The sequence below is a fragment of the Schistocerca nitens genome, chromosome 2, assembly GCF_023898315.1.
Source record: "Schistocerca nitens isolate TAMUIC-IGC-003100 chromosome 2, iqSchNite1.1, whole genome shotgun sequence".
Lineage (NCBI taxonomy): Eukaryota > Metazoa > Arthropoda > Insecta > Orthoptera > Acrididae > Schistocerca > Schistocerca nitens.
Genome location: NC_064615.1, coordinates 1068393278 through 1068419951, shown reverse-complemented (window position 1 = coordinate 1068419951; position 26674 = coordinate 1068393278). Strand labels below are relative to the sequence as shown.

General features: G+C 41.0%; 1 protein-coding gene across 2 annotated transcripts in view; it reads left to right on the top strand.

Annotated features, from left to right (window-relative positions):
* The window catches only part of LOC126237454 (dehydrogenase/reductase SDR family member 11-like), a 421354-nt gene that overhangs the window by 308543 nt on the left and 86137 nt on the right, over nucleotides 1-26674 (top strand). For both annotated transcript variants that reach the window (XM_049947588.1, XM_049947587.1), the window contains exon 2: nucleotides 10957-11119. In XM_049947588.1, the coding sequence (XP_049803545.1) occupies nucleotides 10957-11119 (163 nt within the window). The remainder of the gene's footprint in view (nucleotides 1-10956; nucleotides 11120-26674) is intronic.

Below are 26674 nucleotides of genomic sequence, written 5' to 3'. Positions count from 1 at the left end.
ACAAATCAATGAAGATTTGCAGAAAATAAATGCGTGGTGTAATGACTGGCAGTTTTCTCTCAATATTAGTAAGTGTAACCTACTGCGTATACTCCTCCCGAACGGGCCATGAAGGCCCAAAGGTACCGACCGGCCGCCGTGTCATCCTCTACCTCACAGGCGTCACTGGATGCGGATATGGAGGGGTATGTGGTCAGCACACCGCTCTCCCGGCCGTATGTCAGTTTCCGAGACCAGAGCCGCTACATCTCAATCAAGTAGCTCCTCAGTTTGCCTCACAAGGGCTGAGTGCACCCCGCTTGCCGACAGCGCCCGGCAGACCGGATGGTCACCCAACCAAGTGCTGGGCCAGCCCGACAGCGCTTAACTGCGATGATCTAACGGGAACCGGTGTTACCACTGCGGCAAGGCCGTTGGACCTACTGCGTATAACAAAGCGAAAATCCTCATTAATGTATGAGTACAAAATAAATGCCCAGTCTTCGGAAGCGGTAACGTCCGTCAAGTACAGGGCTATTACAAATGATTGAAGCGATTTCATAAATTCACTGTAGCTCCATTCATTGACATATGGTCACGACACACTACAGATACGTAGAAAAACTCATAAAGTTTTGTTCGGCTGAAGCCGCACTTCAGGTTTCTGCCGCCAGAGCGCTCGAGAGCGCAGTGAGACAAAATGGCGACAGGAGCCGAGAAAGCGTATGTCGTGCTTGAAATGCACTCACATCAGTCAGTCATAACAGTGCAACGACACTTCAGGACGAAGTTCAACAAAGATCCACCAACTGCTAACTCCATTCGGCGATGGTATGCGCAGTTTAAAGCTTCTGGATGCCTCTGTAAGGGGAAATCAACGGGTCGGCCTGCAGTGAGCGAAGAAACGGTTGAACGCGTGCGGGCAAGTTTCACGCGTAGCCCGCGGAAGTCGACGAATAAAGCAAGCAGGGAGCTAAACGTACCACAGCCGACGGTTTGGAAAATCTTACGGAAAAGGCTAAAGCAGAAGCTTTACCGTTTACAATTGCTACAAGCCCTGACACCCGATGACAAAGTCAAACGCTTTGAATTTTCGGCGCGGTTGCAACAGCTCATGGAAGAGGATGCGTTCAGTGCGAAACTTGTTTTCAGTGATGAAGCAACATTTTTTTCTTAATGTTGAAGTGAACAGACACGATGTGCGAATCTGGGCGGTAGAGAATCCTCACGCATTCGTGCAGCAAATTCGCAATTCACCAAAAGTTAACGTGTTTTGTGCAATCTCACGGTTTAAAGTTTACGGCCCCTTTTTCTTCTGCGAAAAAAACGTTACAGGACACGTGTATCTGGACATGCTGGAAAATTGGCTCATGCCACAACTGGAGACCGACAGCGCCGACTTCATCTTTCAACAGGATGGTGCTCCACCTCACTTCCATCATGATGTTCGGCATTTCTTAAACAGGAGATTGGAAAACCGATGGATCGGTCGTAGTGGAGATCATGATCAGCAATTCATGTCATGGCCTCCACGCTCTCCCGACTTAACCCCATGGGATTTCTTTCTGTGGGGTTATGTGAAAGATTCTGTGTTTAAACCTCCTCTACCAAGAAACGTGCCAGAACTGCGAGCTCGCATCAACGATGCTTTCGAACTCATTGATGGGGACATGCTGCGCCGAGTGTGGGAGGAACTTGATTATCGGCTTGATGTCTGCCGAATCACTAAAGGGGCACATTCGAACATTTGTAAATGCCTAAAAAAACTTTTTGAGTTTTTGTATGTGTGTGCAAAAGCATTGTGAAAATAGCTCAAATAATAAAGTTATTGTAGAGCTGTGAAATCGCTTCAATCATTTGTAATAACCCTGTATATGGGTGTGTCTATTCGAAATGATCTCAAATGGAATGATCAGATTACACAAGTAACGGGCAAGGCGAACTCTAGATTGCGGTTTATTAGTAGAATCCTGAAGCGATGCAGTCCTTCAACAAAGCAAATTGCTTACAGTACGTTAGTTCGTCCTGTTTTAGAATATTGTCCGTCTGTATGGGACCCTTACCAGTTGGGTCTGATTCAAGAGATTGAGAAGGTCTAAAGAAGAGTGGCAAGATTCGTGACTGGTACATTTAGCCATCGCGAGAGCGTGACAGATCTCATAGAAAGTTTGAAGTGGGATACACTTGCAGGTAGACGACGAGCTAAACGGAAGGGGCTGCTCACTAAATTCCTTAATCCGATCTTCATCGTGGATGTAGAGCATATATTATTACCACCTAATTTCAAATCGCGCAATGATCACCATTCCTTAGAGCTCTTACTGAGGCGCTCAGACAGTCGTTTTTCCGTCGTGCGATCCGCGAGTGGAACAGAGGGGGTAAATATAACTTTGGTGCGAATTTTGCCCTCCGCCACACGCCGCTTGGTGGCTAGCGGAGTATATACATAGATGTAGAACAAATCTCCGTCATATACGCAATATATAGTGCCAAGTCGCAATACGTCATCCCAGATACATGAAGGAAGTGAAGCATCGTCATGTCAATAATACAAGATTTATATAAAATATCATGCATGTTGCACCGACTGCACAAGCTCGTATTCACACAACAGATGAAACACGACTGATAATCACAAGTCCAAAGCAAAAATGTTACGAACTGCCAACAGGTGACACTGCAGTGGCAAACTTACAGAAATGCAGTCATAACGTATAAAGCATAAGGAAGAAGTTACATCCAAGGAGTAAATAAAGCAATGCAGTATACAGTATTCTGTATGTAATTATATAACCATGTAATTCAAACCCGAGTATATTGGGGTAACAAAATTATTTTTATAATTTATTTTTATTTTTAAAAAAATTTTTGAATTGTAATTCTTATAGCAATGTAGAAGAAAATATTGTACATCAACTGTAGTGACCTACTTTTTTTTTGGGTCAACAGTCTTCTGGCTGGTTTTATGCGGCCCGCCACGTATTCCTCCTCTGTGCCAACCTCTTCATCTCAGAGTAGCACGTGCAACCTACTTCCTCAATTATTTGCTGAATGTTTTCGAATCTCTGTCTTACTCTGCAGTTTTTGCCCTCTAGAGCTCCCCCTACTTCCATGGAAGTCACTGCCTGATGTCTTAACAGATACGCTATCATCCCGTCCCTTCACCTCGTCAGTGTTTTTCTGTACGATTCTGCGCAGAACCTCCTCATTCCGTACCTAATCAGTCAACATGACTTTCAACATTCGTCTGAAGCAACACATTTAAAAAGCTTCGATTTTCTTCCGTTCCGGTTTTGCCACAGTCCACATTTCACTGCCATAGGATGCTGTGCTCCAAATGTACATTCTCAGAAATTTCTTCCTCAAATGAAGGCATATGTCTAACACTAGTAGACATCTCTTGGCCAGGAATGCCCTTTTTCCCAGTGCTAGTCTGGTTTTTATGTCCTCGTTGCTCCATCTGTCATTGGTTATTTTACTGCCTAGGTAGCAGAATTTCTTAAATTCATCTACTTTCTGACCATCAATCCTGATGTTAAGTTTCTCGTTGTTCTCGTTACTACTACTTATTACTTTCGACTTTCTTCGATTTACTCTCAATCCATACTCTGTAATCATTAGACTAATCATTCCACTCAACAAAAGAGCGGCACGTGAGTTTGCGACTATTCTGCTTCCGTTTTTCTTGTGGTCCTCCACCTTAGAGAGTCTGGTAGGAATCTTTTCTGTGCCATACTGCACCGCCTGTGACTGTGTACACAGCATTTGGGGATGTGACACTACCCAGCAAGCTCTACTACATTTGATAGGTGCCCTGACGTCATAGTTGGCCTGGTTTTCCGTTGAGCGAAATGTCGTCTTCCGTGAAGAACAGAATCCTACGGACATCTGTTGACAGTCTGTACGATTATATCGTCAATTAGACTCAGGACGGGGAAATACCGGTTTGTCGCTTTAATTTTGAACGCCAGTGCGGTATGAGACTACAAAATAAGTGAAGAAGTGTTCGTAGATAGTATGTATATAGTAATATATATATACAATGTCATAAAGAACAAACATAACACTGGACTCGCATTCGGGAGGACGACGGATCAATCCCGCGTCCGGCCATCCTGATTTAGGTTTTCCGTGATTTCCCTAAATCACTCCAGGCAAATGCCGGGATGGTTCCTCTGAAAGGGCACGGCCGACTTCCTTCCCCATCCTTCCCTAATCAGATGAGACCGATGACCTCCCTGTCTGGTCTCCTTCCCCAAAACAACCCAACCCAACCCAACAAACATAACTGCCCTAATATACTGAAGAGCCAAAGAAACTGGTACACCTGCCGAATATCGTGTAGGGCCCCCGCCAGCACAACGTGCCATGGACTCGACTGATGTCTGAAGTAGTGCTGAAGGGAAGTGACACCATGAATCTTGCTGGGCTGTCCATAAATCCGTAAGAATACGAGGGGGTGGAGATCTCTTCTGAACAGCACAATGCAAGGCGTCCCAGATATGCTCAATAATATTCATGCCTGGAGAGTTCTGTGAGCAGCGGAAGTGTTTAAACTCAAAAGAATGTTCCTGGAGCCACTCTGTGGCAATTCTGGACGTTTAGGGTGTCCCATTGTCCTGCTGTAATTGCCCAAGTCCTACGGAATGCACTATGGACATGAATGGATGCAGGTGTTCAGACAGGATGCGTACGTACGTGTCACCTCTCAGAGTCGTATCTAGACGTATCAGGGGTCCCGTATCACTAGAACCTCACACCCCCCACGCCTTTACAGAGCCTCCACCGGCTTGAACAGTCCCCTGCTGACATGCAGCGTCCATAAATTCATGAGGTTGTCTCCATACTCGTACACGTCCATTTTTCTTTTACGTCTACAAGTAGCTTTTTTATTTAAGGGGGTTGTCCGGTCTCGAGGTCTCAACAAACCTTTTTTATTTTTATTTTTTTACATATTTTGACTTCTTGCAGTCTTGAGAATACGTGATCAAAAGGATTTTCTTGCTAATGTATTCTTTACAACTAAAAATCACGTTTCAATAGGACCACATGTACAACCACTGAAGCCTGTCTCGGCCCTTGGGAAGTTTACGACTCTGTTCGGGATCTGTGTAAAGCTATTGTAACAATCTGTGTCAAAGAAAATATCAATATAGGTCTTGTACTCGACCACGAAAATGAGATAAAAAAGCGGTTATGGCGACACAATGTCACAGAAGTTCAACGAACTTATTGTTCTGGAACAAGGTGTAAATGGAAACAAGCTGAGATGAACTGGACACTGGATACTTTTGACCTTAAGCCACTACTGAGTAGTCAAGTTGTTGAAGCTATCGCTGATGTGTATGGCCTTTTTTTTTTTTTTTTTTTTTTTTAGTCATCAGTCTTCTGACTTGTTTGATGCCGCCCTGCCGCCCGCAACGATTGCCTCTCCTGTACCTGCCTATTCATCTCAGAGTAGCACTTGCAACCTACGTCCTCCATTATTTGCTGGGAGTATTCCAATCTCTGTCTTCCTCTACAGTTTTTGCCCTCTACAGCACCATCTAGTATCACGAAAGTCACTCCCTGATGTCTTAACAAATGTGCTATCTTCTTGTCCCTTCTCCTTGTCAATGTTTTTCTCTCCGATTCTGCGAAGAAACTCCTCGTTCCTTACCTTATCAGTCAACCTCACTTTCAACATTCCTCTGTAGCACCACATCTCAAATTCATCGAATCTCTTCTGTTCGGTTTTCGCACAGTTCATGTTTCACTACCATACAATGCTGTGCTCCAAACATACATTCTCAGAAATTTCTTCCTCAAATTAAGGTCTGTGTTTAATACCAGTAGACTTCTCTTGGCCAGGAATGCGCTTTTAGTCAGTGCCAGTCTGCTTTTGATGTCCTCCTTGCTCCGTCCGTCATTGGTAATTTTGCTGCATAGATAGTAGAATTCCTTAACTTCATCAGCTTCGGTGATCATCAAACTTGATGTTAAGTTTCTCGCTGTTCTCATTTCTGCTACTGCTCATTACTTTCATCTTTTTTCGATTTACTCTCATGAGACTTTTCATTCCATTCAGTAGATCATGTAATTCTTCTCCACTTTCACTCAGGATAGCAAGAATCATATCACTGATATCGTTAGAGCTTGAATTTTAATCCCACACCTGAGCCTTTCTTTTATTTCCATTATTGCTTCTTCCATGTACAGATTGAACAGTAGGGGCGAAAGGCTACATCCCTGTCTTACATCCTTTTTAATCCGATCACTTCGTTCTTGGTCGTCCATACTTATTATTACCTCTTGGTTCTTGTACATACTGTATATTACCCATCTCTCCCTATAGCCTAAAATCCCTATTTTTCTCAGAGTTTCGAACATCTTGCACCATTTTACATTGTCGAACGCTTTTTCCAGGTCGATAAATCCGATGAACGTGTCTTGATTTTTCTTTAGTCTTGCTCCCACTATCAAATGCAGCGTCAGAATTGGCTCTCTGGTGCCTTTATCATTCCTGAAGCCAAACTGTTCATCATCTAACACATCCTCAGTTTTCTTTTCCATCCTAGTGTATATTATTCTTGTCAGAAGCTTGGATGCATCAGCTGTTAGGCTGATTGTGCGACAATTATCGCACTTGTCAGCTCTTGCAGTCTTCGGAATTGTGTGGATGATATGGTATGTCGCCAGACTAATACATTCTACACACCAACGTGAATAGCCGTTTTGTTGCCAGTTCTCCCAGTGATTTTAGAAATTCTGATAGAATGTTATCTACCTCTTCTACCTTATTTGATCTTAAGTCCTCCAAAGCTCTTTTAAATTCTGGTTCTAATGCTAGATCCCCTATCTCTTCTAAATCGTCTCCTGTTTCTTCTTCTATCACATCAGACAAATCTTGCCCTCATAGAAGCCTTCAATGTACTCTTTCCACCTATCCGCTCTTTCGTCTATCCGGCCGCGGTGGTCTCGCGGTTCTAGGCGCGCAGTCCGGAACCGTGCGACTGCTACGGTCGCAGGTTCGAATCCTGCCTCAGGCATGGATGTGTTTGATGTCCTTAGGTTAGTTAGGTTTAAGTAGTTCTAAGTTCTAGGGGACTGATGACCACAGCAGTTGAGTCCCATAGTGCTCAGAGCCATTTGAACCATTTTTTTTTTCTTTCGTCTACATTTAACAATGGAATTCCCGTTGCACTCTTACTGTTACCTCCTTTGAATTCACCGAAGATTTTTTTGACGACTATATGCCGAGTCAGTCCTTCCGACAATCGTTACTAACGACAATATGAAGGCGAGATGCCTCTGAGCCTATACGCAGAACGATAATGAAGCACTGAATTCATTAATCTGGACTTATGGTACGAAACACATATTTTCGAGTGTAAAAGTTGTCCAAATTGATAACAATCACGAGTGCGTCATTTACAACGACGGATTTAAGGGTGTCCTGCATAATATGAAACTCGTGGGAGTGGTTATCTGCACCACGGCTTGCACTTTCGCCACGAAAAGGTGCGAGTAACGCCTCAAGCGTTCGAACCGGCGCTGGTTCCAGACCAGCATCGAGGTTGGAATTGCGCCTGAGAGCTCCGCGGTTTGCAAAATGAGATCTTCGAAGAAGAGGAATGTTTACTGTGTGACTCAGTAATAGCAGATATGTGGTAATCTGAAAAAAATTGGGAATTATACCGTACATAAAAAACGAAATCAAAACTTTAAATGCGGTTTCCTGAGACAGCGTTTTTTAAACTGGTTCCCGGGTTTAAAAACCACTACTCAGTAAAAGAGGATGCTGTTTCAGATTTAAGAAGGTAGACATTTTCCATAAGGCTTGTTATTTATTTACATTTAAAAGCAACAGAGTTTTTCAGTACCTATGTTTTCAAGTAGCCGCCATTTTGAAATGCACTTCAGGAAATTTGATTTCATGCCATAGAGAATTTAATTCTGATAAGGTAAATTCGTTTAATTTTGACTGCAGGCCTCTATTTCACCCCCAATCGTGCGAACCGTTTAGTTGCGCAGTTTGCGCAGAAGTAATTTGACCGCCACTTTGTGCTGCATAGGCTCATTAATCTACTGGCCAAAAACTATTTAAGTGGTGTTTAAGATATGTACTTTTGTTTGTTGGTAAAGATTTATGTAAAAACATAATTTTCTGCTGAAAAAACGTTGAACATGCAAAAAATAAGGCTCCGAGACCGGAGAACTCAAATAAATTTAAACAATTATACAAGGGCTGTACACTAAAGAATCATCATCATTTTCTACGGTCGTAATTTCTAGCTATAGAATTAAATTTTGTGGCATTCTATTAGCTTAATGTGCAACAAACACTCCGTACTTGTTTCGTTGAAGGCATTCCTGTTTCCCGCCTCTGAATGGTGTGCAATTTGATTAAAAATAACAAACTATATCGGAATGATGTTAGCTGGTCATAATAAATAAATATCATTGGGATTTAGACTGTTACTTTTGGCCAAATTATAGCACCAGTTTACTGTTCTCCTACGGACAATGTTGTCTAAATTTATGAAACTGAGACATGTTAACTATGGCCTACCGCAACAATGGAGGTAATGCGTGACGAACAATATACGGCGTTGAAATTCCACTGCAGCTTAACAAATCTTCGGCTGAGATCGGCGCAAGGTTACGGTAGGACTATGGAGTTCACTACAGCACAGCTCGAAGATGGTTTAAATTGCAGTTAAGAAGGGAGAGCCGGCCGCGGTGGTCTAGCGGTTCTAGGCGCGCAGTCCGGAACCGTGCGACTGTTACGTCGCAGGTTCGAATCCTGCCTCGGGCATGGATGTGTGTGATGTCCTTAGGTTAGTTAGGTTTAAGTAGTTCTAAGTTCTAGGGGACTGATGACCACAGATGTTAAGTCCCATAGTGCTCAGAACCATTTGAACCATTTTTTTAAGAAGGGAGACAATCAATTTCAACCGGCGTCCAATTACTGGTCTCGCGGAGGAAAACATCGACACCGCTGCTGTCACTGTGAGAGAGGATTGATGAATCACCTTACAAACACCGTATGAAATATCCAATTAACACGTCACAAAATTTCGGGTCAGCTTTCAATATCGTACTCTTCGACATTTTAAATACGTAGTGTAAAGACTGAATCCCCCTTTCGAATGAATTCCAGTGTCATAGCTAGCCTTTCTCGAACTGCTACTGCCTCTTTCAATTTCGCATCCAATATTTTTCCATTTTCCGATCCATCAATGACACAAGGAATCCGAAATATTCTGCAGTGATGCAGACGAATTTAGTGGTGGTATCTTCAATGGTTTCTCATATGGGCATCGCCGACGGAGTAATTCCTTACTTCATCAGTGACGTCCTTATTTTGTTTCCATTTTCTTCATCAAGTACACTCAAGAGCCAAAGAAACTGATACAGCTGCCTAATATCGTGTAGGGCCCCCGCGAGCACGCAAAAGTGCGGCAACGCGACTTGGCATGGACTCGACAATTATCTGAAGTAGTGCTGGAGGGAACTGACACTATGAACCCTGCTGGGCTGTCCGTAAATCAGTCACTACACGAAGGGGTGGAAAACTCTTGTGAACAACACATTGCAAGTCATCCCATTAATGTTCATGTTTGGGGAGTTTGGTGGTCAGCGGAAGTGTTTAAACTCAGAAGAGTGTTCCTGGGGCCACTCTGAAACAATTCTGGACTTGTTGGGTGTCGCGTTGTCCTGCTGGAATTGCCCAAATCCGTCGGAATGCACAATGTACATGAATGGATGCAGGTGATCAGACAGGATGCTTACGTAGGTGCCACCCATCAGAGTCGTACGTAGACGCATCGGGGGTCCCATATCACTCCCACTGTACACCTCCCACACCATTACAGAGCCTCCACCAGCTTGAATAGTCTGCTACTGACATCTAGGGTCCATGGATTCATGAGGTTGTTTCCATACCCATACCCGTACATGTCCATCTGCTCAATACAATTTGAAATGTGACTCGTCCGGCCCAGGCGAGGCATAAAGCTTCCTGTCATGCAGTGATCGAAGATACACGAGTGGGCCTTCGGCTCCGAAAGCACATATCGATGATGTTTCGTTGAATGGTTTTGCACTCTGACACTTTTTGATGGTCCAGTATGGAAATCTGCAGCAATTTGCGGAAGGGCTACAGTTCTGTCACGCTGAACGATTCTCTTCACTCGTCGTTGGTCCCGTTCTTGTAGGATCTTTTTCCGGTCGCAGCGATGACGGGGATTTGATGTTTTACCGGGTTCCTGATATTCACGATACTCTAATGACATGATCGTACGAGAAAATCCCCACTTCATTGCTACCTCGGAGATGCTGTGTCGCATCGCTTGAGCGCCGGTTATAGCACCCCGTTCAAACTCACTTAAATCTTGATAACCTGTCATTGTAGCAACAGTAACCGATCTAACAACTGCTCTAGACAGCTGTTGTCTTATAGAAGCGTTGCCGACCGCAGCGCCGTATTCTGCCGGCTCACGTAACTATGTATTTGAATACGCATGCCTATACCAGTTTCTTTGGTGCTTCATTGTATGCGCACAGTATCATCGTGAATATGAACGCGGATGCAATATCCGGAGATACGACAGTGTACGCCGAGTTGGCTATCAGGCCCTAACTGACGGCTCATCCTTTGCCTACTTCTTCCAGGACAGGTTTCGCTCCGTGTCAACGAAGGGACGAGACGGGCGTCTCACCCAATATGCTCCACTTCGCGAGGCAAGTGCCGTAATCTGACTTCTGAACGAGGCATGGTCAGTTAGCGGTAGTACAAAACTTGTTGCGTTATCTCCGCGCTGTAAAAAGGATCACGGAAATCGTACTAGTCAAATATCTTAAGTAAAGGTAAGAAAGTTCACAATCTCATACAGAGCAAAATATTAAAGACCAGGCTTCACTAAGAGTGAGAGAGCTGCTTTCATTATTTTCGTCTTTTCGTGAAGACAGTAAGGTGTTTGTGCCTCACAACAGGAGCTGGAACTCAAAGACGCCCCAGGGAAGCTGCACGCCATTGCCGGGGATTTGAGAGACGAAGCCAGCATCCTGGCTGCCTTCAAGTGGGTCAAGGACAACCTGGGTGGCGTCGACGTCCTTATCAACAACGCTGGTGTCTTCCCGCCGACTAGTGTTACAGGTATGATCAACGCTTTGCATTATCTTCTGTCGTTCATTTAAGCTGATCTGAAAATACCAAATGTTTAAAGCTAATGCTTTACTCAACATCTGTATATAACATTGTGCAAGCCACCTTACGGTGCATGGCGAAGGGTACCTTGAACCACTGCTACTAATTTGCTTTCCTGTTCCATTCACAAATGAAACCAGGTCTAGTCGTTTGCTTTCTTGCTCCATTCACAAGTGGATTTCTCTTATCTTGTCTTCAAGGACCCTTCGCGAAATGTACACTGAGATGACAGAAGTCATGTGACAGCGACAGGCACACAAACAGATGGAGGTAGAACCGCGTACACAGGGTATAAAAGGGCAGTGCACTGGCCGAGCTATCATCTGTACTCAGGTCATTCATGTGAAAATGTTTCCGACGTTATTATGCCAGCACGATGGGAATTAACAGACTTTGAACGCCTAATGGTAGCTGCAGCTAGACTCACGGGGCATCCCGTTTCGGAGATCGTTAGGGAATTCAGTATTACGAGATCCACAGTGTCTGGAGTGAACCGAGAATATTACACTTAAGGCATTACCTCTGGGCACGGACAACAGTGGCGACGGTCTCCAGAAGCGTTTACGTAGAGTTGTCAGTGCTAACAGACAAGCAACACTGAGTAAAATAACAACAGAAAGCAATTTGGGGCGTACGACGAACTAATGGTTTTGGTCAGTGCGGCGTAACTTAGCATTACGGGCTATAGCAGAAGACGAACGACGCAAGTGCCTTTGCTAACAGCAACGCCTGTCCTGGACTCTTGACCATGTCGGTTGGTCCCTAGAGAGCTGGAAAGCCGTGGCTTGGTCAGAGCTGATGGCAGGGTTTGGGTGTGGCACGGACGCCACAAAGCCATGGACCCAAGTTGTCAACAAGCCACTGTGCAAGCTGGTGGTGGCTCCATAATGGTGACGGCTGTGTTTACATGGAATGGACTGGGTCCTCTAATCCAACTGAACCGATCATTGACTCGAAATGGTTATGTTCGGTACTTGATTCCATTTGGAGCTGTTCATGGACTTCATTCTCCAAAACATGTCACGAGACCACAATTGTTTGCGACTGGTTTGAAGAACATTCTGTACATACGAGCGAATGATTTGACAACCCACATCACACGACGTGAATTCCATCAAAAATTTATGTAACATAATCGAGAGATCACTTCGTACACAAAATTCTGCACTGGCAACAATTGCGCAATTATGGAATGCTATAGAGACGGCATGGCTCAATATTTCTTTAGGGGACTTCCAAGGATTTGTTGAGTCCATGCCCCATCGAGTTGCTGCACTGTGCCGGAAAAAAGGATGTATCCCATGATCTCTGGGTACGTTTTTGGCCGTAGTATCGTTGTGCAGTGTACGGTAAATACTAGTTACGTCCACTTTCCCAGTAGTGCCGGGCCAGGTTAAGGCCCAAGCAACACAACCGACCACTTTGGGCGCCAAGCTGGCAGGGGTGTCATAGGTGCCCAAGTGCAAAATTTGTATACAAGGTTTTTTCAAAATTAGCAGTGAAAGCTCACGCGGCTCAAAGCATACGTTAATACACACATAAAAAAAGTTTTGCATCACCTCGGTTTCGAGAGTTCCAGAACCTTGTAACCTCCCCACAAAAAATATAATTTTAAAATATTATTTGGTTAATGATTCTAATTTTAGTGTAACCTCAGAACAAAACTGGTTCCCATTTAATGTACCCACAAAATTCTTTTCTCATTTAATATAAGCTCGAAACAGAAAAATTCCTAAACCTCATAATAAAAAAATAAATTCAGTAACCTGGTAAAATTTGGAAGACAGCAGTGCTGCGTCAAGGCCCTGTAAGATCATTCTGAATAAAAAGCAAAAATTCTCACCTCGATAAAGTCGGCAACTATCTGCTCTGACAATAGCTCTTTTCCGGCACAGCTCTATGCAATTCTGGCCTATACATTTGTTAATTATGAAAGGAAGCAAATGATTTTTCTTTTGCAACAATCGGAATGATCATGCATTGAAAAAAATATTAAATTATTTAAATTGAAATGAATGCTTGTTATTACTAGGACATTTTTAAATGATATACATGGGAGTTTACATAATATTACTAGATATGCGCGAGGCTGCTTTTTTTTACCTTATACAATAATACTCAGGCTCCGGCATCGCTGCACCGCGACCGGCCCAGCCAACATGATACACCAGACCGGAGCAGACTGCAGACCAGACACACACTGGCAACAACTTACTGCTACTGCTACACCGTTCGTACAGTCAACACTGCTCTCTGGTCAGCGATTCTCTTATACCTTGCATATCGCAGGCAGCGCATGAGCAATACATCGAAATTACATCAGCTCGGACCTCTTACATAAAATTACATCTGTATTACATCTGCTCAGACCTCTTACATAACCCTCCACTAGGGGGGGGGCAACAATTTGGCAGCGATGGTGAGTCAATTGGACTTGCCATGAGCAACAAATTTTTCTTAATTAACTAAGTTTACAGTCACAGAGTATATATATATATATATATATATATATATATATATATATATATATATATATATATATATAAGTGCAGAACATGAAATGAAATAGAGTGCACATGCACTGAGTACAGAACATATCAAGAAATCACAAAATGTATACGCAATGAGTACAAATCATATTAACAAATGACATAAAGTGCATAGGCACTGTAGTACAGAACATACCTAGCAATGACAAAATGTATACGCAATGAGTACAAAACATATTAACAAATGACATAAAGTGCATGCTCACTGTAGTATTTTTTTACCATTTTACAGGAACTAGGATAGGAAAGGGAAGGATTGCATCATGGTTGTAGCACAGTAGGTTGCACGTAGCTGCACTGAAAGTCCATATCTTTCTACAGAAGGACAACACCAAGTGAGACAATCTGAAGTTCTCTTCCCTGAAGTATTAATCAGTGTAACCAAGACACTGAAATGTCGTATGAATATTCAATGTTATCATTTTGGTAGTACATTAGGTACATCAAACAGTGGAACCATAATAACATCTCCATTGTTCAAGGTAGTGGACACCATGATGTGTCAACACCACACTCTTTCACCAACGTAGAATTAGTGCAGAAACCAAATATAGTGCTCCATGATCATAAGGATAAACAGGACAAACGTATATTGCAGTAATTTCTGGTAATTAGGTCAGAAGATGAAGGACATTAAGTCTTATGCTAGTCATCATTGAGAATTACACTAGTCTATCAACCGATTTGAGTAATTGGTGGCACTCATCGCCTAGTTACTAAATATTTCTGTACTATGTATGGAGTATTACAGACTATTATTCATAAGTCATCTGATGACAGTAAATATTGGCAGTCATTGGCCAGTTACAAACCATTTTTATGCATCATTCAAAAGTGATCATTCAAAGCAAGAGTTAATTAATGGCATACCATTTACATAATTCATCTAGTTATAGTAATCATTGGCACTCTTTGGCCAGTTGCAAAGTATTCTTATATTTTTATAAAACCTTATTCAGTATTATTCAGAAGTTATCATTAAAAATGAGAGTTAATTATTGGCATAGCATTTATTGAGTATAACAAAAATATTATTTACAGAAATTATTGGCATAGTATTTATGCATTATTATAAAACATCATTCAGTATTACTTAGAACTCATCATTCAAGTGACATAGGAAATAATGAAAATGTAACACACTCTAACTATTACTCAAGGTCTATTTTTTTGTGCTAGCAATGCATTGCGTTGAATCGATAATTAATTGCTGGGGCATGAAAATATTTGCTTTTGACTTATTGCTGCAAATGAGGATAGGTAACGTCATTCGTCATGAGTCAGCTGTAGCAAGGTTATGAAACAAGTAGAGTATATGTCATCACATTCATGAATGACACACACAAATGTGTAAAAAAAAATGCAAGTACTAGAACAGGTTTAATGATGAACTACTTATATCACATTAATTTCATGAATAGCTTCTCCTAGAAAAAATACAAACTGGATTATTAAGCTGAAAGAAGAAATGCATATTACGATGAAAAGTAGTGAACTTCAAATTAACAGGTAATGAAATGTGTACTCAATATACATGCACTCTAGCTGTCCTTTCCAAAACCTTCACTCATTATACCATGCGACATAAGACATACTGTCAAAACGAACTGCAACAAATACTTAAATAACTACATAGCATTTCTTAACTAACAGTAAATATATAAACTTCATCATTATCTTCATCTGCAAAGAAAAACTTAAAAGTGGTGCGTTTAGTGGCCATATAAAGTTTATCACTACTATCACCTGTAAACAAAAACTTCATTATTCATATCACCATAACTTCATTATTATCATCACCTGCAAAGAAAAACTTCATTATTCATATTACCATATTCTTCACCACTATTCATTATCATCTGCAAAAAGACACTTCATTATTCATTATTCATATTACCATTTACTTCGAACAACTATTCATAGTATAGAGTTCCTTATTTCTAGCATATTTCATCACTAAAACTAAGGTGTGTAGTTCTGCCTGACAGCCTGCATCAATCGCCTCGTATTCTGAAAGAAAAATAATTAGTTAAGACTGCTATCATACGATGTGTATAGTATATTCATGTTAATTTTTGTTAATTCTGATCCATTTACTCTTTCGTTCATTCTTTCGTTCATTCCGAATGTGAAATTCCCATTTCATAGTAATCCACTGTGGTTTGTTTCATTTATTTCATTTACACGTTATTGCTTTCTGAAAATGATGAACAATGATTAATGTCCTGCATTTAAATCATATACCCATTAAATAAAAACTGGTTTCTAGTGATATAATTAAGCATACAGCATAGCATGACGGAAAACGTAATATGTCAAAAACACAGACAGTATGCAGGAGCAAAATGTACACAGAGTATCATAATGTAGTAGCAAAAAAATTGTAAAATAGTCACGATGTTGAGATATCATAAGGCAAAAATATCAAAGTCAACTGGTGTTTGTTATATCTTAAAGATTTCATAGTGCATACAAACAAACAGGAAAACAATCATACATGAAAAATGGAAAATCTGCACGGTCTGATATATAACGACAAGAAATGACTTTCTTTGTGTTCAGCTTGTATGTTGTGTAGTTGATAGAGGCGAGAGTTGAAGACTTTAATGGAGAAAGAATTTGATAAAATTAATATGTCACTAGATAGAATTGCATAATTGTTCATAAAATATGTAAGTTTATCTAAAGAAAATGTGCACGGTCTGACGTGTAACGACAAGAAAAGCGACCTGCTAACCTTACCTTGCCGGGCACTTGCCAAGATAAAATATAATAATCATCAGTAAGTAGTCACATAAATATAATTGCATAAGTGGTCATAAAATGTGTAAGTTTATCTAGAAAAAATGTGCACAGTCTGATGTGTAACGACAAGAAAAGCGATCTGCTAACCTTACCTTGCTGGGTACTTGCCAAGAAAAAATATAATAATCATCAGTAAATAGTCACATAAATATAATTGCATCATTGGTCATATAAAAATCAGGATATGGCATTACTGTGTGATAAATCATAAAGTATGTTCATTCAATAGAGGGTTTAATATTGGAGACATGGTGATTGCCTTTACTTTTTCTGGTTCTCAGAGTTTCGACGTGTAGTACATTGGAGTGAGGAATGCTGCGAATTCGATATGGACCTGCATATAGAAGCTCAAATTTAGTACATCTATTCTTTCCTCTGTTAGATAAATAGTGTGTACGTACTAATTAATATCTTCTGTCCAATGTGAAAGTCACGGCGTGTACAAACCTGTTTTTGCTGTCTTCTCCGGCGCTCTGCGGCACGTTTGATGTTGCTCAGCGCAATGTCAATTATTTCATGGTGTCGTAGTCGACGAGATGTAGGAAAGGATACTAATTCTTTAATTTTGTTAGGTGGTTCAACATTTTTCAGTATAACAGTCGGAGATAGCATAGTAGATTCATTTGGTATGGAGTTAATTACATCCTGGAATGACAGTATGTGTGTATTCCAATCAATATGTTTTTTATGGCAGTATATTCTACACAGTTTACCAATTTCTTTCATTAGTCGTTCACAAGGGTTCGAAGAAGCATGGTACCTGGATATATAGATCGGACAAACGTTTCTAGCTCGTAACATATGTGTCCATATTGCAGATCGAAACTGTGATCCATTGTCGGAAATTACTTTCAATACATGTCCTACATGGAATAAAAAATGTTTTACAAATGCATTCGAAACAGATTTAGCAGTAGCTTTGCGTAACAGAGTGAAGGTAACAAATTTTGAAGTGAGTTCAACAGCGACAAAGATGTAGCAAAAACCTCTATTAGTTCTGGGAATCGGACCAAAAATGTCTACAGCGGCCATGTGTCTCAATTTAACAGGTACAATGGGATATAATGGAGGAATATGTGAAGTCGTCTCTGACTTAGCTTTCTGGCAGATTTTACATGACTAAAACTCGTCGAATACGTTTCTCCATGTTGGTAAAATAACAGTTCTGTCTCAGTATTAGAAAACATTTTCTGGCTCCATAATGTGCGTAACTTAAATGAGTATACCAAATTAATTTGTTAACAAGCTCGTCAGGAATGCATAGTAACCAATTGTTGCTGTCAGGGTGAGAGCCGCGAAACAGAATATTATTGCGTACAGTGTAATGGTTTCTAATGGTAACATTATTCCTATCTTGCCAAAGGTGTTTAATTTCTTTCCATACGTTGTCTTTACTCTGCTCTTGCGCTATGTCTCGTAATGACGACAAAATGAAATTTTCAAATGCAACTTCTTGAATGTACATGACGCTGAAATTTGCTTTGCAGAAGTTGGTTGCGATGTCTTGCTGATTGTTGCTGGGAGAACGGGATAGTGCGTCTGCTACAATATTTTGTGTACCGGGAATGTGAACAATTGTAAAATTAAATTCCTGTAAATAAAGTTTCCGTCTGCTTAACCTGTCGTGTGTAAATTTTGCTGAAAGTAAAAACTGTATCGCTCAATGATCTGTGTAAACGGTAGTGTGTCTTCCATAAAGAAAATGCCTAAATCTCGTAAATGCCCATACAACACATAATGTTTCAAGTTCTGTAACAGAATAATTGCGTTCAGCAGGTGACAGAATGCGATTCGCAAAGGCGATGTTTTTAATTACTGTAGTGCCATCTTCTTCAATTTCTTGAAAAATGTGTACGACTAAAGCGGTGTTAGAACGGTCAGTGGCAATGGAAAAATTTCTAGTAAGGTCTGGATGTGATTAAAGTGGTGCATTCAACAAAGCTTCTTTCAGATTCACAAATTCAGAATGTGCTTGGCTATCCCAGGACCAAATAGTGTTTTTACCCGTCAATTGACCTAATCTAGGGGTGTCTAAGGCAGAGTAATGAATAAATTTACGAAAAAAGTTAATTAAACCCAGAAAGCTGCGTAGTTGTTTCTTCGTCGTAGGAACAGTAATATCACGTAAAGCTTGAAGTTTTTCCGGGTCAGGCGCAATGCCTTCTGCTGAAATTACATGTCCAAGAAAATTTATAGAAGTTTTCCCTAAGTGCGATTTACTGAGATTAACTGTGAGTCCTTGTGCACGAAAAGTTCGTAACAGTTGTTCAAGAATCAGATTGTGTTCAGACCAGTTAGCTTCTGCAATAAGAATGTCGTCTACATACGTTGTGATTCTATCTTTAAGTTCTGTCGGAAGAATAGTATTCAAACCGCGAATAAATGCTGCTGAAGAAATTGTTAAACCGAACGGTAATTTGCAAAACTGGTAACAGTCACCAAAACAGAGAAAAGCTGTGTACTTTTTACAGTTCGGATGGAGCTGAATTTGCCAAAATCCCGATTTCAAATCTAATGTGGAATAAATGGCAGTACCATGAAATTTCTGTAGAAGTTCTTCTAGTGTCTGTGGGCGATCTGTTTCATTAATAATAATGTCGTTGATGTGACGCGAATGAAGTACGAGACGAAGTGAATCATCCTTTTTCTTAACAATATGGAGTGGGTTTATGTACGGACTAACTGCCGGTTCAATTATTCCTTGATCAAGCATACTTTCTTAACTTGTTCTCTGTGAATGTACGGAATGGGATAATGTTTGGCTTTAAACGTGTCGTGCTGTTTAACTTGAAATTCATACATAAAACCGGACATAGTACCAGGGACGTTGTAAAAAACTGGAGCTTGCTGTAAAAGAATTTTGCGTAGTGGTGTGCGTTCGTCGTCTGTATTTGCACTGCTCTGTTTATCAGAAATCATTTGCATAACGTCATAGTCGGCTTCGTCTGGAGTATTATATTTGTGTACGTACGTATCTGTGAACAATGTGGAATGACAGTCTATGTTACGTGATGCGGAAATGACCTCTGTACGATTAATTGTTTGTTCTTCTGCAGATAAAGAGTGCTGAAAGTCTAAAGCCAGTTGAACATTTTCATCCTTTAACATTAAATAGGAGTTTTGAAAGTCAATAATTGCGTCGTGTAGTACCAGAAAATTCGTACCTAAAATAACGTCTGTTGTCAATAAGGGAACAATCCAAAAATTTGAGTGAAATGTATGACCTGCAATACAAAATGATAAATGTGTCTGTAATTTTACATCTACTCCTTTACCAGATACTGCTCCTTTTCCTTTAGTTTTGCCTAATGGTAACGTAGGATAGGTATTCTCTTTGTTACATTCGTTGAAAGTTTCCTCATTTATAACTGACATAGGTGATCCAGAATCGATTACTGCTGAGAATTTGGATGATCCAATCTTTACTTCAATGACAGGATGTGAAATGGTTTTTTGAATAACTGGTCTTTCCTGCAAAAGTAATAACATTTTCGTGAACAAGATTCTGCGTGTCAAAAGCATTGCTTGCGTTGCTGGAAGGTGCAACCTGTACTGTATCTAGTCAAATTCTATCTGACGTGCTATCATTTGCGGGAGGATGCTGTGGCATTTCCACTATTTGTACTGTTCTGTTATTTCTTCCTGACGTATTACGTTCGGGATGGTATCTACTGTCTGGTTCATTCATGATAATATGTTGTTGCGGATGATTTTGCTGCTGGTAAGACCGACTGTTATTAAACGTACGCTGAAAATTGTGCTCATTATTTTTACGTCTGTCATGATAGTCATTGCTATATGGCGCGTTGCGACAGGAATTGAAATGATGTGTTTTCTGTACGTACTGTTTTCCTTGTTGCGGTGCGTTACTATTTGGTGGAGCCGATGCTATACGTGCAGGCGGCGAAACATTAAAGCTTGGTTGACCTTGCAGACTGCATTGCTGGTTAGGTATGCTAACCGGCTGGTTTTGATGCTGTTTTTGAGAAAAACCTCTACTGTTACCAAAATGCGGTTCCTGTTGCTGATAATTTTGACGATACTGATAATTAAAATTTTGTCTGTTACTAAAGTTCTGGTGGTTGTCGTTCCTGAAGCGTCTATTAACTTTGCTATTCAAATAGCGTGGCTAATCGTAATTGCCGTATCCTTGTTGACCTTGGTTATTATGTGGAAAATTTTTGTTTATAAAGGAATAATCTGATTGCTGAACTTCCAAAAGCTGTAACAGATCTCTGAATGCCGAAATATTTTCTTTCTGCTGACCTGTTAAAAGTGATACTCTTAATGATCGTGGTAATTTAGAAATACATAATTGGATAAGTGCAGATTCACTGTATGGCTCACTTAAGTATTGGTTTTGTTGGACCATGTGTTCAAAAAATTGCGTGACAGTGGGAAAATTTGAGTTCTCATAATTCGGTAAACTAATTAGTTGATCCTTGATTCCGCGCTGTGTCGTCTTCGACCAATACGTCGACAGAAAAGCATTCTGAAATTCTTCTACCGAGTAGCAGTGTCTCGCGATCGGTCTCATACAAGTTGCCGGTTCGTCTTCCAAAAAACTGCAAATAAATTCAAGTTTGTGTGTTACAGGCCAAGTCGGTGGAAAAGCAAAGCTAAATTGTTGTATCCAATCCAATGGGTGAATCTGTGTTCTGTCATTTTTAAATACTTTAAATTTTCTCACTGATAGAAAGTGCTTGTAATCAAAATTATCGTCTCTGTATGTCTGAACAGGTTCAGGATTGTATGAGAATCTATTTGTCTGTGACTGTTCGGAATCTAACTCACGTACTCTTTGTAAATTGCCTAAATTATACTGGCTGTGTGAGTCTGACAAATGTTCGCAAAGTGGCGTACGCTGTGATGTGTTAAAGGCTGAAACATTTTTCATCTCTGTTACTTCTTGTTGTAAAGTTGACAATTTTCTACGTAATGTATTATTGGACGAACCTATCTCACTGATTGTCTGCTGTAAATTTTGGAATTCGGGTGTTTGATTAAACGAAACTGGTGACGTATCGTCTGATTTGGTGTCATTATTACTTTCGATAACATCAATACGACTGGCCAATTCATCATATTTTTCAGTCAGTATTTTTGCCTGATCGTCGTTTTTAGTATCGCAAGCTTAATTTTTTTTTGTATTTTACGTGTGGTTTTGTTTAACTTCTTAACGTCTGCTTTGATGGCATCGGGATCCTGTATTAGTTCTAATTGTTCAAGTCTGTCGGTCACTGTCTGAAAGTCTACTGTGTGTGTGTGTGTCTGTTTTTGTTTTAAGATCAGAGATTTAATCATGTAATTCGGTGTTCAACTGTTTGATAGTGTTAATTTCGTCTGATACTGTAGCAATATTGTTGTCTACGTATGTTTTTGCTTTCGTAAACAATTTACGCTTATCTTCCCGTCTCTGTGCATTAATTGTTTCCATGACTTGTCGCTTTACTTTATTCTGTTCCTGTATATTCATTTACGGTAACGCGTTTCATTGTTTTGTAGGTCGTGATTAAAACGTTCGTCAATTTGGCTGTTCTGTTGGTCCAATTTCGCATCTACTTTCGCGTCCAGTGTGCGTGAAAGTTCTGCTGACATTAATTTGAACTCGTCGCGTAACTGTGTTGCGTTTTCAGAGCATTGTTTAGCGACTGCACTACTTTCATCTTTAAGTAATTTCGTTGTAGCTGCATGTGTATTACCTAATTCTTGTGCCACAGATCTAATTTCTACACTACTATTCCTAGCACAAGCCTTAATTTCCTCACGTAATTGTTCCTTAGTATCATGACATTGCACGGCAACGGCTGTAATCTGTTCACTAAGTTGTTTGTTCTGTTCATTAAGTTGTTTGGAATTGTCGTCTAGTCTTTCATTAATTTCATTAATTTGTTGTTTGAAATTTTCATTAAGTTGTTTGACATTTTCATGATTTTCATTAAGTTGTTATTTGAGATTTTCGTGATTTTCATTAATGTGTAGCAATAATGCCATAACTTGATCCTAGCCAATATTACCTACTCTATTCTCTGTGCTGTTTGATGGCGTACCTGCAATTGTCACGTTTTGTGTAACCATTTGGTCCTTCTGTGATTCTCGAAAAGGTTTGCCAATCGGATGTGCACTGTGGGTCATTACCTCGGAATCAAATAAATCTGACGTATTCTGACTACACTGTTCACCTTCATTAGAAACAATTATCTGTTCACTGTGTAAATTTTGCAAATCGGGTGTGTTAAACTGGGCAGCGTTCATTGTAACAGAACGTGCCGCGTCATCAATTGTCGTTAAATTAACAGAGGACACTATTAAATTTATTTGCTCCTCATTAGCATTAAAATCATTAGTAGTGGTCGGTACGCACTGATTATCTGCAATTAGGGGATTATCATCATTACACTGAGTGTCGCTAGTATTGTCGGTCAAATTATTCGAGTCAGCTTTTTCACTCATTGCACATCGCGATGTACTGTTAACAGTTTTTCGCGGCATTTTTCACAAATCAAAATTAAGCACAAAAATGAAACAAAGACGAAGCAAAAATGGAACAAACACAATTACAACAAAGAGCAATAAATTGCCGATGATCTGTGAAAGAAAGAGTGACAAATTAGTAAATGCATTGCGCCAGATGCAAACTACATTTAAGTAATTAAGAGCAGATATATGACTACTTCTCAGAGATTCGCAAAGAAATATGATCCTGGCCGGATGTCGCCAAGTGAAACCTCCCCACAAAAAATATAATTTTTAAATATTATTTGGTTAATGATTCTAATTTTAGTGTAACCTCAGAACAAAACTGGTTCCCATTTAATGTACCCACAAAATTCCTTTCTCATTTAATATAAGCTCGAAACAGAAAAATTCCTAAACCTCGTAATAAAAAAATAAATTCAGTAACCTGGTAAAATTTGGACGACAGCAGTGCTGCGTCACGGCCCTGTAAGATCATTCTGAATAAAAAGCAAAAATTCTCACCTCGATAAAGTCGGCAACTATCTGCTCTTACAATAGCTCTTTTCCGGCACAGCTCTATGCAATGCTGGCCTATACATTTGTTATTTATGAAAGGAAGCAAATGATTTTTCTTTTGCAACAATCGGAATGATCATGCATTGAAAAAAATATTAAATTCTTCAAATTGAAATGAATGCTTGTTATTATTAGGACATTTTTAAAAGATATACATGGGAGTTTACATAATATTACTAGATATGCGCGAGGCTGCTTTTTTACCTTATACAATAATACTCAGGCTCCGGCATCGCTGCACCGTGACCGGCCCAGCCAACATGATACACCAGACTAGAGCAGACTCCAGAACAGACACACACTGGCAACAACTTACTGCTACTGCTACACAGTTCGTACTGTCAACACTGCTCTCTGGTCAGCGATTCTCTTATACCTTGCATATCGCAGGCAGCGCATGAGCAATACATCGAAATTACATCAGCTGGGACCTCTTACATAAAATTACATCTGTATTACATCTGCTCGGACCTCTTACAAGCTGTTCAGAACTTTGGATTAGAGACACATCATTTTCACCTTTTTATTGCTCATGAAAACCACATATCGCATGTTGCACCAGCATACCGCGAGACCTTCAGAGGTGGTGGTCCAGATTCCTGCACACACCGGTACCTCTAATACGTCCTCTAGCATTGATGCTTGCCTGTATTCGTCGTGGCACACATCCACAACTTCATCAAGGCACTGTTGGTCCAGGTTGTCCCACTCATCAACGGCCATTCCACATAGATTCCAAAGAGTGGTTGGTGGGTCACGTTGTCCATAAACAGCCCTTTACAATCTATCCCAGGCATGTTCGATAGGATTCATGTCTGCGATTCATGTCTGGAGAACATGCTGGCCACTCTAGTCAAGCGATGTCGTTATCCTGAAGGAAGTCATTCACAAGATGTGCACGATGGGGGCGTGAATTGTCGTCCATGAAGACGAATGCCTCGACAAAATGCTACCGATATGGTCGCATTATCGATCGTAGGACAGCATTCACGTATCGTATAGCCGTTACGGCGCCTTCGTGACCACCAGCGGCGTACGTCGGCCCCACATAATGCCACCCCAAAACAGCAGGGAACCTCCAGCTTGCTGCACTCGCTGGGCACTGTGTCTAGGGCGTTCAGCCAGACCGAGTTGTCTCCAGACATGTCTCCGACGACTGTCTGGTCGAAGGCATATGCGACACTCATCGGAGAAGAGAACGTGATGCCAATCCTGAGCGGTCCAAAAAATGTTCAAATGTGTGTGAAATCTTACGGGACTTAACTGCTAAGGTCATCAGTCACTATGCTTACACACTGCTTAACCTAAATTATCCTAAGGACAAACACACATACCCATGCCCGAGGGAGGACTCGAACCTCTGCCTAGACCAGCCGTACAGTCCATGACTGCAGCGCCTCAGACAGCTCGGCTAATCCCAGCGGCTGAGCGGTCCATTCGGAATGTTGTTGGGCCCATCTGTACCGCGCTGCATGGTGTCGTCATCGCAAAGATGGACCTCGCCATGGACATCGGGAGTGAAGTTGCGCTTCATGCAGCTTATTGCACACAGTATGAGTCGTAACACGACGTCCTGTGACTGCACGAAAAGCATTATTCAACATGGTGGCGTTGCTGTCAGGTTTCCTCCGAGCCATAATCCGTAGGTAGCGGTCATCCACTGCAATAGTAGCCCTTGGGCGGCCTGGGCGAGGCATGTCATCGACAGTTCCTGTCTCTCTGTGTCTCCTCCACGTCCGAACAACATTGCATTGGTTCACCCCAAGACGACTGGACACTTCCCTTGCTGAGAGCCCTTCCTGGCACAAAGTACCAATACTGACGCGATCGAACCGCGGTATTGACCGTCTTGGCATTGTTGAACTGCATACAACACGGGCTGGCACCTCCTTTCTGCTGGAATGACTGGAATTGATCCTCTGTCGGACCCTCTCCGTCTAATAGGTGCTGCTCATGGGTGGTTGTTTACATCTTTGGGCGAGTTTAGTGACATCTCTGAACAGTGAAAGGGACTGTGTCTGTGATACGACATCCACAGTCAACGTCTATCTTCAGGAGTTCTGGTAACCGGGGTGATGCAAAACTTTTTTTGATGTGTGTAGGAGCAAAAATGTTCCCGTGAACACGGGTCTTCAAACGAGCTACCACGAATTCCGTATCAGATATTGGCCTATTTAGTACAAATGCATTTGAAATGTAAGCTTTTCCATTATCTTCCCTATCTAACAGAATTTCACCACACAGGAGACTTCAAGTGAAACGTTTTGACGTTCAAAGGCCTGTAACGTCCTGCACTTATCCCAAGAAGGGAAACCTGCTTTGGTGAAAAGGGCAACGAGCTCCTGCGAATTTCCATTAGTATTGCCATCACTCAGCAATATAAGTATTGAGTGTTTCTCGGTTCCTGTGTCTCAGTCGAGATGTGTGACGACACGAATCCTATGCGCACACGAACGCCCACGTCCCTGCGGAATTGGTTGAAGCAGTCTGAAATACGTTCGCTGTTAATTATTAATCTTGTTTGTGATTATCGCTGTTACCTATTCAGGAGTTTGAGAACCAACGCCTAAGTTTACAATCTGAATTTGTCAAAGCTGGTTTCACGTATCCAACTGTTCACTTCTTTCTGTACCATTGCTTTATCCTGGCATATGTTGTTATTTTGACAAGTGAAAAATGCAGACAATACGATTCTTACATCGACTCTAGCACTGTGTATTAAAATAAGGAAAGAAGTTGGTCCAGGCCGAATGACTGGTTACGCTCGTAGCCTTACGATTGATGGTGTGTTAAAGTTCTGTGAATGGTCAGAAACATTTAACGACTTATTGGAATTTATTTGCTCTCGATTTCCGTAAAACGGCGCAGTTATACGAAAAATCTATCCCTATCCTCCGATACGCCTTAAAATAGACCTATGTAGAAGGATCGGAAATTACTGATTTGTCGATTTTCGTTGTGTATACAGTATCAGGTTTTCGCCTACTTGATAGGGGTATTAGATGCTTATCAGTTTATTTAACATTTTGAAAATTGTATTTTATGTTGCATTTAAATCTGCTCACACATCATTAACTTATCGGCTCACTGTGGTTAATGGTCGAATAAAATTACA